General features: G+C 42.3%; 1 protein-coding gene across 4 annotated transcripts in view; it reads left to right on the forward strand.

Annotated features, from left to right (window-relative positions):
• Nucleotides 1–10,453: 10,453 nt before the first annotated feature.
• Ralgapa2 (Ral GTPase activating protein catalytic subunit alpha 2) overlaps nt 10,454–12,565 on the forward strand; it is a 269,491-nt gene continuing 267,379 nt past the window's right edge. For 3 of the 4 annotated variants that reach the window (XM_060383131.1, XM_060383130.1, XM_060383132.1), the window contains exon 1: nt 10,457–10,776. In XM_060383131.1, coding sequence (XP_060239114.1) covers nt 10,671–10,776 — 106 coding nt within the window. In that variant the 5' untranslated portion in view covers nt 10,457–10,670. Of the gene's footprint in view, nt 10,777–12,565 lie in introns of all 4 variants that reach the window. The other variant, XR_009591640.1, reaches the window with a different exon arrangement.

Here is a 12,565-nt window from a genome sequence, read left to right on the forward strand (position 1 = left end):
TCTTATCAGAAACCCATCAGACACATCAAAATGGCTAGTGCACTTAAAAAAGAAATGTTGTCTGTTCTTGAGTGAAAGTCTCATATAAAATGATTTATAGTCAAGTTTAAAGTTAAGTATTAAATGTCTTTGACAACTATTTGAAAGGAAAAGTATAAATAGGACTTTTCTATTAAAAAAACCAAAAAGGCAATACTGTTGGAGGAAAAATACACATCTTTAATGAATTCAGTTATATAGCATAAACATCTTTTTTGGTTTGGTTGTTTCATACAGGCTGGCTTAGACTCAAGTTCTTCCTGCTTCTATCTCCCAAGCACTAGGATTAAATATGTGTACTACCATGCCCAGTTGTGGTCCTTGTCCTTTAAGCATTGGGTTCATCTTTATGGAATACTGTTGTTTTTAGAAGGCTTAGGTAGATATCATGGTTGGTCTTTGTCAACACGACACAAAGTGTAATCACCTGGAAAGAGGGAGCCTCAGCGAAGGAATTGTCTGCATCATGCCCCAAGAGCATGTCTGTGGACATTTTCTTGGTTGCTGGTTGATGGGAGAGGCCTCAGCCCACCGTACGTGGTACCATCCTTGAAGCAGGTGGGCCAGGGTCACAAAGGAAGGGTTCCTGCCTCAAGCTCCTTGAGTTCCTGTCTTGGCTTCACTTGATGATGCTTAATAATGTAAGATGAAATACCCCCTTCCTCCCCAAGTTGTTTCTGTGAGCATTCCCCATCCCACTTCATGGCAACAGAAAGCCAACCAAGAAGATGTAGATTCTGAGGAACATGACATGGATAAATAAGCAGAAATGAAGTCAAAGTTTTAGGGGAAAAGTTAATATAAGAAAAACAATCTTAAACTTCTTAGGCTTTAGTTTTTCTTCAGTTTTTTTCTTTTAGAAAATAAGAATCGTCCTGTGATCAATACAAATGATTATTTATGTGAGTCAATCAGGGGCTGGCCTTGTGTGGCAATAGCACTCAAACAAGGATGCACAGTATTGCAGGTATACTTAAAAAAAAAAAACTCTTTTATTTACATTTTTTATCTTTTTCTCCCTACTCCACCCCAATCCCTTCCAACATCTCAACACCTGGTAAAAGAGAGAAAGGGTTAGTGGGAGAGGGGATGCATTTCTCTTAGCTGCTTCCTACTGGTTAGGGTTGTTGCGCTCTTTGGAGCCAATCCAACCCTCATTTTAGGAGATCTCCATCTTGTCTCACGACAGCAACCAGGAGCAGCAAGGGGAAAGAAGCAGCCGCCTTGCTGTTCCTCAGAGCGTTTCCCTCTCCGGGTCTGGCATTTATACTCTGGGGAGAATAAACTATCTGCAGCTGACAAAGAGCTCCTCTCAGAGCCTGCATGAAGCAAGCAGTCTGCTGCTGTGGACCATCCAAATCATTCCCACATCTCATACCTGGGACCAAAACAAAAACATGTTTATGTCCACAACACAGTGTGACCCACATCTTGAAAGAGCTTATTCCTAAAAAAATGGCTTATTTGATAGAAAAATTTGTGTCTAAAAGCTGAATTTTCCTTGCACTGAAATCAGTATACTATTTTAGACAATTGAGGATTGATATGCAAGTATTTGCTATGTTAGTCACCCTGGAAAAGGCAAATCCTGTCAAACTGAAAGACTCTTTGAGGAATGAAAATTCGAGCACAAAATGTTAGGATAACTAAACTTTGGGATAACCTTTAATTGTTTGGACCTACGATGTTGGTCAACCTAATCACCTAGAAAAATCTGAACTATCAAAGTTCAAAAGATGAGCATGTTGTCTCTGATAGCAGGGACTGAAGGTTTGGGCAAGAGTTGGCTGGAGGAAGATGGAGAGTATCTGCCAGGCATCTCCTTTGTTGCAACAATATATAAGAAGAAACAGAGGGCCTGGAGTGAAGGGCAGGATAAATTATGGCTTTTAATAAATGATGAGTAGTCTGTTTTAGAAGTCAGGAACCCTGAGGTTTGTTTTAAGAAGAGTGTCAGAGGATAAAAGTAGTGTGTTTAAATCGAGGCACTGTAGTGGTTTGAATGAGGCGTCCTCATAAGTCTCAGGCATTTGTATTCACGGTCCTAGCTGGTGTCTGTTTGGTAATGATTACAGGTTGTAGTCTTGTAGGAGGTGTGTGCTCTCTCTGCTCCTGTACATGGCTCAGGACATGAGCTCTCAGCTGCTGCTTCAACGCCATGCCTGCCTGCCTGCCTGCCTGCCTGCCTGCCTGCCTGCCTGCTGCTGTGTACCCCTGCAGGAAGGTTATAGACTCTTAACTCTCTGGAAATGTAAGCCCCGATAAAGTGCTTCCTTCCTTTCTTCAGTTGTGTTGGTCATGATGTGATGTTTTATCACAGTAACAGATGAGTAACCAAGACAGGAACATAATACTTTAGAGAAGTTGAACACATCACACTGAAATGGCTCCAAAATGTGCTGGAGACAACGATGAGTGAGTAGAGAACAAAGTCATTCCTTTGATAGACATTGATAAATGGTGAGTCTGGGTCTGTGATGGGAACAAACCTGGAAACTTCGAATTGTAGAATTGTTTAAGAAACATTCAACATGGTAATTATAATTATATAAGTTTCAGTGTTCACAAGGTCCCTGAAAGAACAATTTTCTGGTCCAATAGAAAAGATTGGGAGGGTACAACATTATGATATTCACAATTTATCCATAGTAGCTGTTCAATAGCTCTTTCTTGGTTTGAATTGATATGAATAAATTAAGATAATAAACAGCACCAGTCAGCATCAGAATTGATGAGTGTTTCTATTTATTCTTTGGGCCTACTTTGCCACATTCAATGCCTTTTTCAAAATCAATTTCATGATTGCTTTTCTGGCAATTTTCCTTGGTTAACATCTTGAAAGTCACACCTAATTCATAATTTCTCCCATTTGTTAACAGAGTTTTGGCCACTTTAGGGTGTGTGTGTGTGTGTGTGTGTGTGTGTGTACACACACACAGTCTTCTTGAAGTAATCAATTAAATGTTCTCTGCTAGAAGCACTGATCTAGTGCATGGACAACATGTTACTTCAAAATGAACATAGATCCTTAGATTTTTATTTATTTAAAGTGTTATAATTAGTCAAACTATTTGTAATTAGTCAAGGTATGCTAGTACATGCCTGCAATCCCAGCACTAGGGAAGTGAGGACAGGAAAGTCAGAAGTTTGAGGCCAGTCTAAGCTATAGAAGACCTTGCTTCAAAACACTATAATGAATAAATAAGCAAATAAATATGAAATTACATTCCAATATGTTTTCAAAAGATTTATTTTTATGTGAATTGATGTTTTGCTTGCATGTGTGTCTATGTGAGGGTGCCAGATCCTCTGTACCTGGAGTTGCAGACAGTTGTGAGCTGCCATGTGGTGCTGGGAATTGAACCCAGGTCCTCTGGAAGAGCAGTCAGTGCTCTTAACCATGGAGCCTACCTCCATCCCCACCATTATTCTTTTTGATGATAAACTAAAACTATCCTATTTTTTTCCTAAGGTTTTATTCATTAAAGAGTCTTTCAGTGGGGAAAGCTTTATTTTTTCTACTTATTTATTTATATTACATTTGATTCACTTTGTATCCCAGTTGTAGCCCCCTTCCTCATCCCCTCCCAATCCACCCTCCCTCCCTCTTCTCTTCCCATGCCTCTCTCCAAGTCCACTGATAGGAAAGTCCTCCTCTCCTCTTTGACCCTAGCCTATCAGGTCTCATCAGGAGTGTCTACATTGTCTTCCTCTGTAGTCTGGTAAGGCTGCTCCCCCCTCAGGGGGAGGTGATCAAAGAACCAGCCTCTGAGTTCATGCCAGAGACAGTCCCTGTTCCTATTACAATGGAACCCACTTGGAGACTGAGCTGCCATGGGCTACATCTGTGCAGGGGTTCTAGGTTATCTCCATGCATGGTCCTTGGCCTTGGTTAGAGTATCAGTCTCAGATATCAGCTCAGATTTTTTTGTTGTTGTTGTTCTGTTGCTTTCTGTGGCGTTCCAGTCCCCTCCAGGTCTTTCTATCCCTCTCTTCTTGCCTAAGATTTCCTGCACTCTGCCGAAAGTTTGGCTATGAGTCTCAGCATCAGATTTACTTTTTCAAGTTGATTAAATGATCACATTTGGTCCTTAGGGTCCCCTTCAAGCTGGATCCTGGTTTTAAACTTTCTCATTGGTTTCTGCCCACTGTCTTAAATTTGCCACATAATTTTCTTGCACTTGATCTAAAACCTGCCATTTCTCCAAAGGTGAAAATGACCCTTGGAAGGTACAAGATCCGGATGCTAAGTGTGCTCACTGCCACTGGGGTCATTGATTCTAAACACCTTCAGAGATTAGGAGAACATGGAAATAGTAAAAGGGTCCCCCCACCTTTTTTTTTAAGAAACAGATATTTGTTCTACATTTTAGGGTTTAAATGGAATGAGAAATGACCTGGTTATCCTCAATAATGTCATTCAGGAAGATTAAGATTTATAATCCAGCTTCAGTACTCAAGCCAGAGGAGCTATGCTTGGTTTTACACACCTGAGCCAATGAAATAAAACCGGGAATCTAGAACACACACACACACCACACGAGCATGTGATTGATAAACAACTGACCAAGGTTCCAGCTTAATTATATGTGAGTACAGCAGCAAGTGGTTTGCAAATATTTCTGAAACAATGATGGGTCTGTACAGAAGAGGATAACTTTTCCACCTGTAAAGTTTTAAGATGACTTCAAACTGTTACTTACTAGTAAAAGTGAAAGTTATACAGTCTTTAGCTTTTGAGAAAAGAGTCTTGTCCCATGGAACTCTCTTTTGTAGACCAGGGTGCCTTGAACTCTCAGCGATTTGCCTGCCTCCGCCTCCTAAATGCTGGGATTAAGTCATGTGCCACCATGACTGATTAATGTTATACCAGTTTTACTTAATTTTTAAAATTATTATTTGAGGGTGTTTCCTTTCTGTTACTTTGAAAATACTAGCTCTATTGTGGGGTCTGGTCTGATGATTGTATTTTGATGCTAACTACTGAACCTCAAGATCTGGTTACTGCCTGGCTACACCTATCCTTATTGTGTAAACCTACCTGATTGGCTGATTAAACAGCCTATACCTGGGCAGGGCAGAATGAGGCTAAGGTTCCTGGGCTTTTAAGGACAGAAGAATCAAAAAGGAGCAAAGGAACAGAGAGGAAGAGAGGAAGAATAAGGACGCCAGGATACGTTTGTGTGAAGAAGGAACCACGTGAGCCGAGAGGGAGGGAGGGAAGGAGGGAGGACCGCGAAAGTGGTCTGGATGGAGAAAACACCGAGATAAAAATGTAAGCAAGGATTTATGGATGGAAGGTAGGTCAGGTAAGAATGGTTAAGGTGGATGGCATTGGATGGGGGCTGGGAGGTGGATGGTGAGGCAGTTAAGATAGTGTAGGTGGAAATATCTGCCCAGCCCAAGGTAAATAAGGCAATTATAAAGTCTAACAGGTGTCTGTGTCTTCTTTGATTGTGATAGTGGGTTAAATGATAGCGGGCAAATAATAAATAATTGTAGCCTAATAATAAACATTATATAGCCCAAGATAATTTTTATTTTCAACAACACTCTATTTTAAATTTCTTTGCAGATATTTTGCTCTAAGAATATATCCCTCTGAGGAGCTATAGTATGGATTATGCTTTTAAAAGTCTTGAAATTATTGTATTCTCTATACAGTTGTGCTGCCAATCACACACATGGTTGCCGTATTTACAGATAATTTATTTTTCTGAATTTTTGGTTCCATTTTAAATTTTGAAGTAAAAATCATTGATTACAATGAGCTCATAAATAAAAACTTCACACAGGGAGATTAAGGGAGCCATGCCTATAAACTTACCCACATTCTAAACACCTCAGTGTCAGAATGGACATTTGTCAGTGGATTTACGACCCATCCGGGGAATCTATGATGATCTTATCTCAAGATTTCAAATTTACTTATGTGTTTAAAGAACCTTTCTTCCAACCATAGTCCCTGGGATTAGAATACAGAGGAATTCCAGGGAGGCGGGGTTAAGGGACACTGTTCCACCTACTACATTGAGTTCTAGGAAAATGCTGGAGGGATTAACCTTTTCCTTTCTATTCCACATTGGAGGAGACAGATCTTCAGAACATACTCTTAGACAAATTTCTGGGCAATGGACGAGTGTGTCACTTTCTTGTATGACTTGTGCAACTGTATATATTCTCTTCCAGCTACATTTTTTATACTACTGTCATCCTGTAGGTCGCTTAATGATATATGCTTGTCTATCTGTCTTTCTTCCTTTTTTTTTTTTCAGTCTCTAGCCCTGGCTGACTCCAAACTTTCTTTGTAGCTGAAGATGATCTTGAACTTTTAGCTTTTGTTTTGTTTTGCCTTGCCTTCACTTCCCTATAGGAGGGTGGATTATAGGCATGTGAGGCCAGATCCATTTTGAGGTACTAGAGGTAAAACACACAATATTATGCATGCTAGGCAAGCACTGTTCTGAGCTACATTCCTGCAGCAGGGAAGCAGAGGAGTCAGTTTAGTAGTACTGGTCTTTATTAGTTTGGGTTTTACTCACAGCACTTTTCCAATAATAACACACTCAGCAGTCTGAGACTGTTACCTTCCTGTACAATGCACACACACTTCACTTCTAACAATGTACCTAGCAACCTGCTAGTAGCAAGGACCCTCCCACCTGCATTCAGCTGCATGCATACCTTTCTCTGAACAACAGGATACATTTCTCCTCCTTTAATGACCATCAAACTTAGACAGATTCAGTTCAATCAGAATGGAAAGACTGATCCAGCTCAAATAAGTTTGGGTACATGCTCAAGAAGACAATTGTGCCCAAATGGCTTTTCTATTTGCCATTTTATGCCCATGCATAATGGGGCATGCACATGATTAAAATAAGATGGATTAGGGAACAAAGCTTACATAATCCAAATCTATTAACCAAGATATAAAAATACCCCTTAGTACTCCATTTTTTAATTGGATTACTTGATTTTTTGCCGTTTAACTTCTTTAGTTCTTTATATATACTGGATATTAGCTCTCTATCAGATACAGGGTTGTGAAGATCCTTTCCCAATCTGTAGGCTGTCATTTTGTTCTGACAACAGTGTCCTTTGCTTTACAGAAGCTTTTCAGTTTCATGAGGTCCCATTTATTGATTGTTGTTGATCTTACAGCCTGTGCTATTGGTGTTCTGTTCAGGAAGTTGTCTCCTGTGCCTATGAGTTCAAGGCTCTTCCCCACTTTTTCTTCTAAGCAGTTTTAATGTGTCTGGTTTTATGTTGAGGTCTTTGATCCAAAGACTATGCATGCAAAGGACTTTGATGCAAAGGACTATGCATGGAGATAACCTAAGACCCCTGCACAGATATAGCCCATGGCAGTTCAGTATCCAAGTGGGTTCCATTGTAATAGAAACAGGGACTGTCTCTGACATGAGCTGATTGGCCTGCTCTTTAATTACTTCCCCCTGAGGGGGAAGCATCATTACCAGGCCACAGAAGAAGACAAGGCAGCCACTTCTGATGAGACCTAATTGACTAGGATCAGAAGGAAGGAAAAGAAGTCCTCCCCTGTCAGTGGACTTGGGGAGGGGCATGCATGCATGCAGAGGGTGGAGGAGGGATTGGGACCAGAGGAGGGAGGAAACTGCAGGGGGGATACAAAGTAAGTAAAGTGTAACTAATAGAGAATTAAAAAAAATACCCCTTAGTAACTAAATTACTCCTTCTCTTGAACCCCTTAAAAATGCCTCAAGCAGTAATTGAGATCCATGAGTATTTTCACCCATGCTGCCTGTTGTTCCCCTATACTCTTATCTTTTTCTATTGCTTTGCTTTAGATAAAGTTTCCACACTACTTTGCAATTTGTGAATAAGAGGCAGAGAACCTGGAAGCACCCAAGGCTGACAGCACCTCTGACCTCTGGTAACATCCCCAACATCCCCTGTCTTTTTTTTTTTTTTTTTTTAATGTTATTTCTGAGTAGCATTACTTTGTCTTGCAAGTTACAACTTAATTTATTTTGGATTAAATATTTTTTATTTACATGTTTTTGTGTGTTTGAGTCTGTACTATGTATGTGGTGATGCCTTCAGAGGTCAGAAAAGAATGTCACATCCCTGGAACTGGATTTACAGGTGATTTTGAGGCACCTGCATGGGTGCTGAGAACAAAACTTGGATTCTCTGGAAGAGCAGCAAGGGCTATTACTACTGAGCTAACTCTCCAGCCCCACGAGTTTTTATTTTATGTGTATGGATGTCTTGCCTGCATGTATGTCTGTGTACTATATGTATGTAATGCCCTCAGAGGCCAGAAGAGAACATCAGATCCGTGGGACTAGACTTACAGATGGCTGTAAGCTGTGTGAGTGCTGGAAATTGAATCTGGGGCCTCTACTAGAACAGCCAGTGCTCCTAACTGCTGAGGCATCTCTTTAATTCAAAAGTTTAAACTTGGAATTTCATTTTTGCCATTTATTGATTATGGTGGCAACAGAGTGCCTGAAAAGTATGCAACACTTTTAAACCCCAAGAAAAATAAGTAACCACAGGGTGAATGATTTCTTCAAGGGGTTTGTAGTCCAACAAGAGGATTTTTTTTTAAGAAAACAAAACAAACAAAAGCCAGTAAATGTCATGAGCAATATACACATGGGTAGACAAGCATCAGAACACCAATTTTGAGTCTTTAAAAACGAGGAGGGAGGGTTGCCATTTTATGTTTTCACTCAGTAAGTACGATAGATAGGATGAACTTACGTTCATAGATGCCTGTTTATTGCCTACCAGGTTTCTAACAGTGCCATAGATTTAGCATACAGAAAGACATAGATTTGTCTAGTTTCTTCTCCGTCGGATTGGAAGCTCTGGCAGTCAGGGAACTGCGGCTTATACATCTTTTATGCCCTGGGTTTAGGACCACATTTTTGCACTGCAGGTCCTCAGTAGATGTTTGATGACAACAAGAGCTCACATTGCAAGAGAAAATTTAAGTTCTGTAAGAAGAATGCATTTTGCTTTTTCATTCAGTATAAGAAAAGGTATTCTTGGTCAAAGAAATGGGCTGGTGAACCTGGTGTTTTGTTATCTGCAGGTGAGCGCAGGGAAAACTGATGGTCACAAACTCTTTTGATTTGAGAGGTAATGTCACCTCTTTCCCTTAACAACAGTTTTCAGGAGTCCTTGATCTATGATGTCATTTGGGGATGCAGGAGGTGCAATAGCACTGTCATCATCTTTAGCTTGGAGATTGCATCTCTGGGTCTGTGAGGTTCATGCTGTTGGCTTTGTCAGTAGTCCGTTTTTTTTTTTTTTTTTTTTTTTTTTGGCTGAATAATATTCCTTTGGGTATATTTTAGTTATAGCCATGCTATTTTGATAACTCTAAAAATAGGACTTACAAGAACTGAGACGTTTTTGCATGCCCGAGTTGAAATGTGTAGGACTGCTTTCCCATTTTTATTTATGTAATGAGTTTATTGAGTGCCTGTAGAGATCAAATACAAGGATGTGTAAATTCCTGGCACTTCCATCCACCAGAGAAAAAGACACTTGAGTTGTCCTATTTGGATGGAAAGCATGTGACTCTAAGCTGCCAGCCTAGGTACTTGCTAATAAAGCCGAAATGTCAAACCTTAGGTTATCCAGAGCTAATAAACAACTCTACAGTCAGTTCTCTTGTAGGGAATCTTTTGAGCATTTTCTGCCCTAAAGTCTTGCTTCAGGGAACAGGCATCTCGCCTTAAAAAGGATATTGGCCCCAGAGTCAGGTCCCTCAGGTTCTATTTTTGGTTACTCGATTGCTATGATGTCTTGCACAACACAGGGGCATGCACTTTCCACAAAGCAAGAGGCAAGACTGACCTCTGCACTTGAGGTTGGGTTCCCAGTGCCTTGGGGACTGGCTGGAGCGCAAGCCCACCTTTCTCTGACGCCAAAGCAATTTACTCCAGTGTGAAATTAGAGCTCCGATTTTGGCATGGCACAAGTGCTTTGTCTTGCCCTTTACTGTGAATTAGAAGTAAAAATCTAGAAATAGTTCAAAATTTAAGAGTTCTACAACTTTCTTACTTTGTGCGTGTGTGTTTGTGTGTGTGAGAGAGAGAGCGCGCTCGCGACAGAGACAGAGAGAGAGGGAGGACTGTAAAGGAGGCTGTAGGAAGGGAAGGATGGGGGTAAGAAAAGAGGGTGAGGTGTCAGCACAGGTGAGGCAGCAGAGGGAAGAGTTCCGAGTTTCAAGGGCACTTTTAGGACTTTGAAAACCAGGTCGCAGAGCCTCATCTTCTGGGGACTACAGTTCCCGGGAGCACTTGCGGCCCACAGAGGGGCGGGACCTCGCACTCGGCCCACGGAAAGCAACAGCAATCTGATTGGCGGTCACTGCGCAGACTCGGGGTTGGGCGCGCGTCCCCGCGAGGTCTCAGGCGCTTAGCGTGTGTGCGGCGAGCTAGTCCGGGGCGTGCGTCGCCCCGGCCCCGCCCCTCCTTCCTGGAGCCGCCGCTGAGGCAGAGGCGGCGGGGCAGCCGGGAGGGGGGCGGCTGGTGGCCGGTGCTGCACGCTCTCGTCCCGACCCTATGCAGTGACTCGTGCGGCGCAGGCGCCTCTTGCCCCGCCGGCGGGGCCCGGGCTCCCGCGGAGGGATGTTCTCCCGAAGGAGCCACGGGGATGTGAAAAAGTCCACGCAGAAGGTGCTGGACCCCAAGAAGGACGTGCTGACCCGCCTGAAGCACCTGCGGGCGCTGCTGGGTGAGGCTTGGGGCGCGCGTGGGTCACCTGCCGGGGATCCAGGTTCCACCCGCGGCGTGGGCCTGGCGGGGTTTCACGTCCGAGTGATGTAGGGAGCTGGGGATGGTGTGCATCCGACCTCTGTAGCTCGGATCGGGACCCTTGAGGCATTGTTCCTGAAGGCGGTAGGTTGGCCCTGGGCGCTGCCCTGTGGCCCCAAGTGTAAACTTAGCCAAGATTCTTATTTGGGCACCTAGCCTCGGGTAACCTCGAAGCCAGGCACAGAGGTGACTATACCCTGTCCTCTCCAGGAAATAAACCCAGCACAAGTGGCGCGGGCGAGAAAACACACACACACACACACACACTTAAATTCTTGACAACTTGGGTTAAATCAAAACCTCACATGGTTCCATCACAGACTTAGTTGAACTGTCGTCTTTCTCACCCACTCTTCTTTTAAAATGTTATTATGTTTGAGTGTAAAACTTTAGATAGACTGATTCCAAGTGATCCCAGAATAGAGTTAGATGTCATTTCTGCTCCCCTGTCTTTCTCCCTTTTAAAATTAATTCTTTTGGGGAGGGGAGAGGGTCTAGCTGATAGAGTTTCCTTGAGTCCTTGGTGTGAAGGGGGTTCTGCTCAGAGGAGCGAAGGCTTTCTTGAGTTCTGGGAGGCTGCTTCTCCCTTATAACCAGAATGACAACCATCCAACCTCTTAACTTGCCTTTTTATGGCCTGCAGGGTGGAGGTTCTACAGAGCCCAAGTGGGTCTGGAATTGACCTATGATGACTTGAAAGCTCACCTCTGTGGGTGTGAAGTGGCCACAAGGTTACCTACTGCTGGTGATGTGTACCTTGGCTATGTTATTACTTGGTTCTAGTTCTGTCTTCTGTCTGTCCTAACTTTTGTTCAATATAGAAATACTTCTGCCTGTCTATGGACAGATTTACCTGTATTTGGGGGCCAGGGAAAAGACATATATCTCCTACATGTATTTACTGTTGAAATAATAGTAATAAAAATTAAAAAGCAAACAAACAGACAGACCCAGTTTTAGACCATCTGTCACTTGAGAAAATAGGGCATAAAGAATTCATTTTATAGGTGAGAATTTTAAGCATCTTGTTAATGAGATTAAAAGTTGCTAATTATTTCTATTTATATTGTGTAAACTATCTCTGGATTGGGGACAGGCCAGTCAACCAGCCAACCAATGAACCAACAAAAATCTAAAACCCCCAACCATGATTACCACCACCACCACCAGAAACAGAAAAACTACCTTCCTCCCAACACCCCCCCCAAAATAAAACAACCTCCCCTCACAAAACCCACCAGGTTTTGACAAATGACGTTACTTACTATCTCAGACTCCTGGAGATTATACTTAATGTGTTGCGTTTATAATGAATGTAAATCAGCTACTGTTAGAAGGCTTGGTTTCTGGACTTTTGAAAATCCAGAATGCGGTGTGCTTGATAAATTGAACTTTCTCCCTCCTGTAGTGAAATGCCCAGGCACACAAGTGCTTTGTGTTGCGGCCTTAGCATCTGATTACCTCTGCTGCAGGGGCGTTTTTGATAAAGGAGAATTGAACAGTATTTTAAGGCATCTGATACTTTGGAGCTTTTTCTGTGCTGAAGAATTTAAGCCTTTGTTCTGACCAAGGAGGCCAAGATTAAGTTGGCTACATTTTATAAAAACAGAAAACCTAGATCAGACTAGTTTCTTAGAGATTACACTGTCCTTGTTGCCATTCGGAGAAAGTGGATACTTTCAGGTCTGAGTATCCCTTCTTTCTCCCCT

The sequence above is a fragment of the Meriones unguiculatus genome, chromosome 4 (genome assembly GCF_030254825.1).
Source record: "Meriones unguiculatus strain TT.TT164.6M chromosome 4, Bangor_MerUng_6.1, whole genome shotgun sequence".
In the NCBI taxonomy this organism is placed as follows: Eukaryota; Metazoa; Chordata; class Mammalia; order Rodentia; family Muridae; genus Meriones; species Meriones unguiculatus.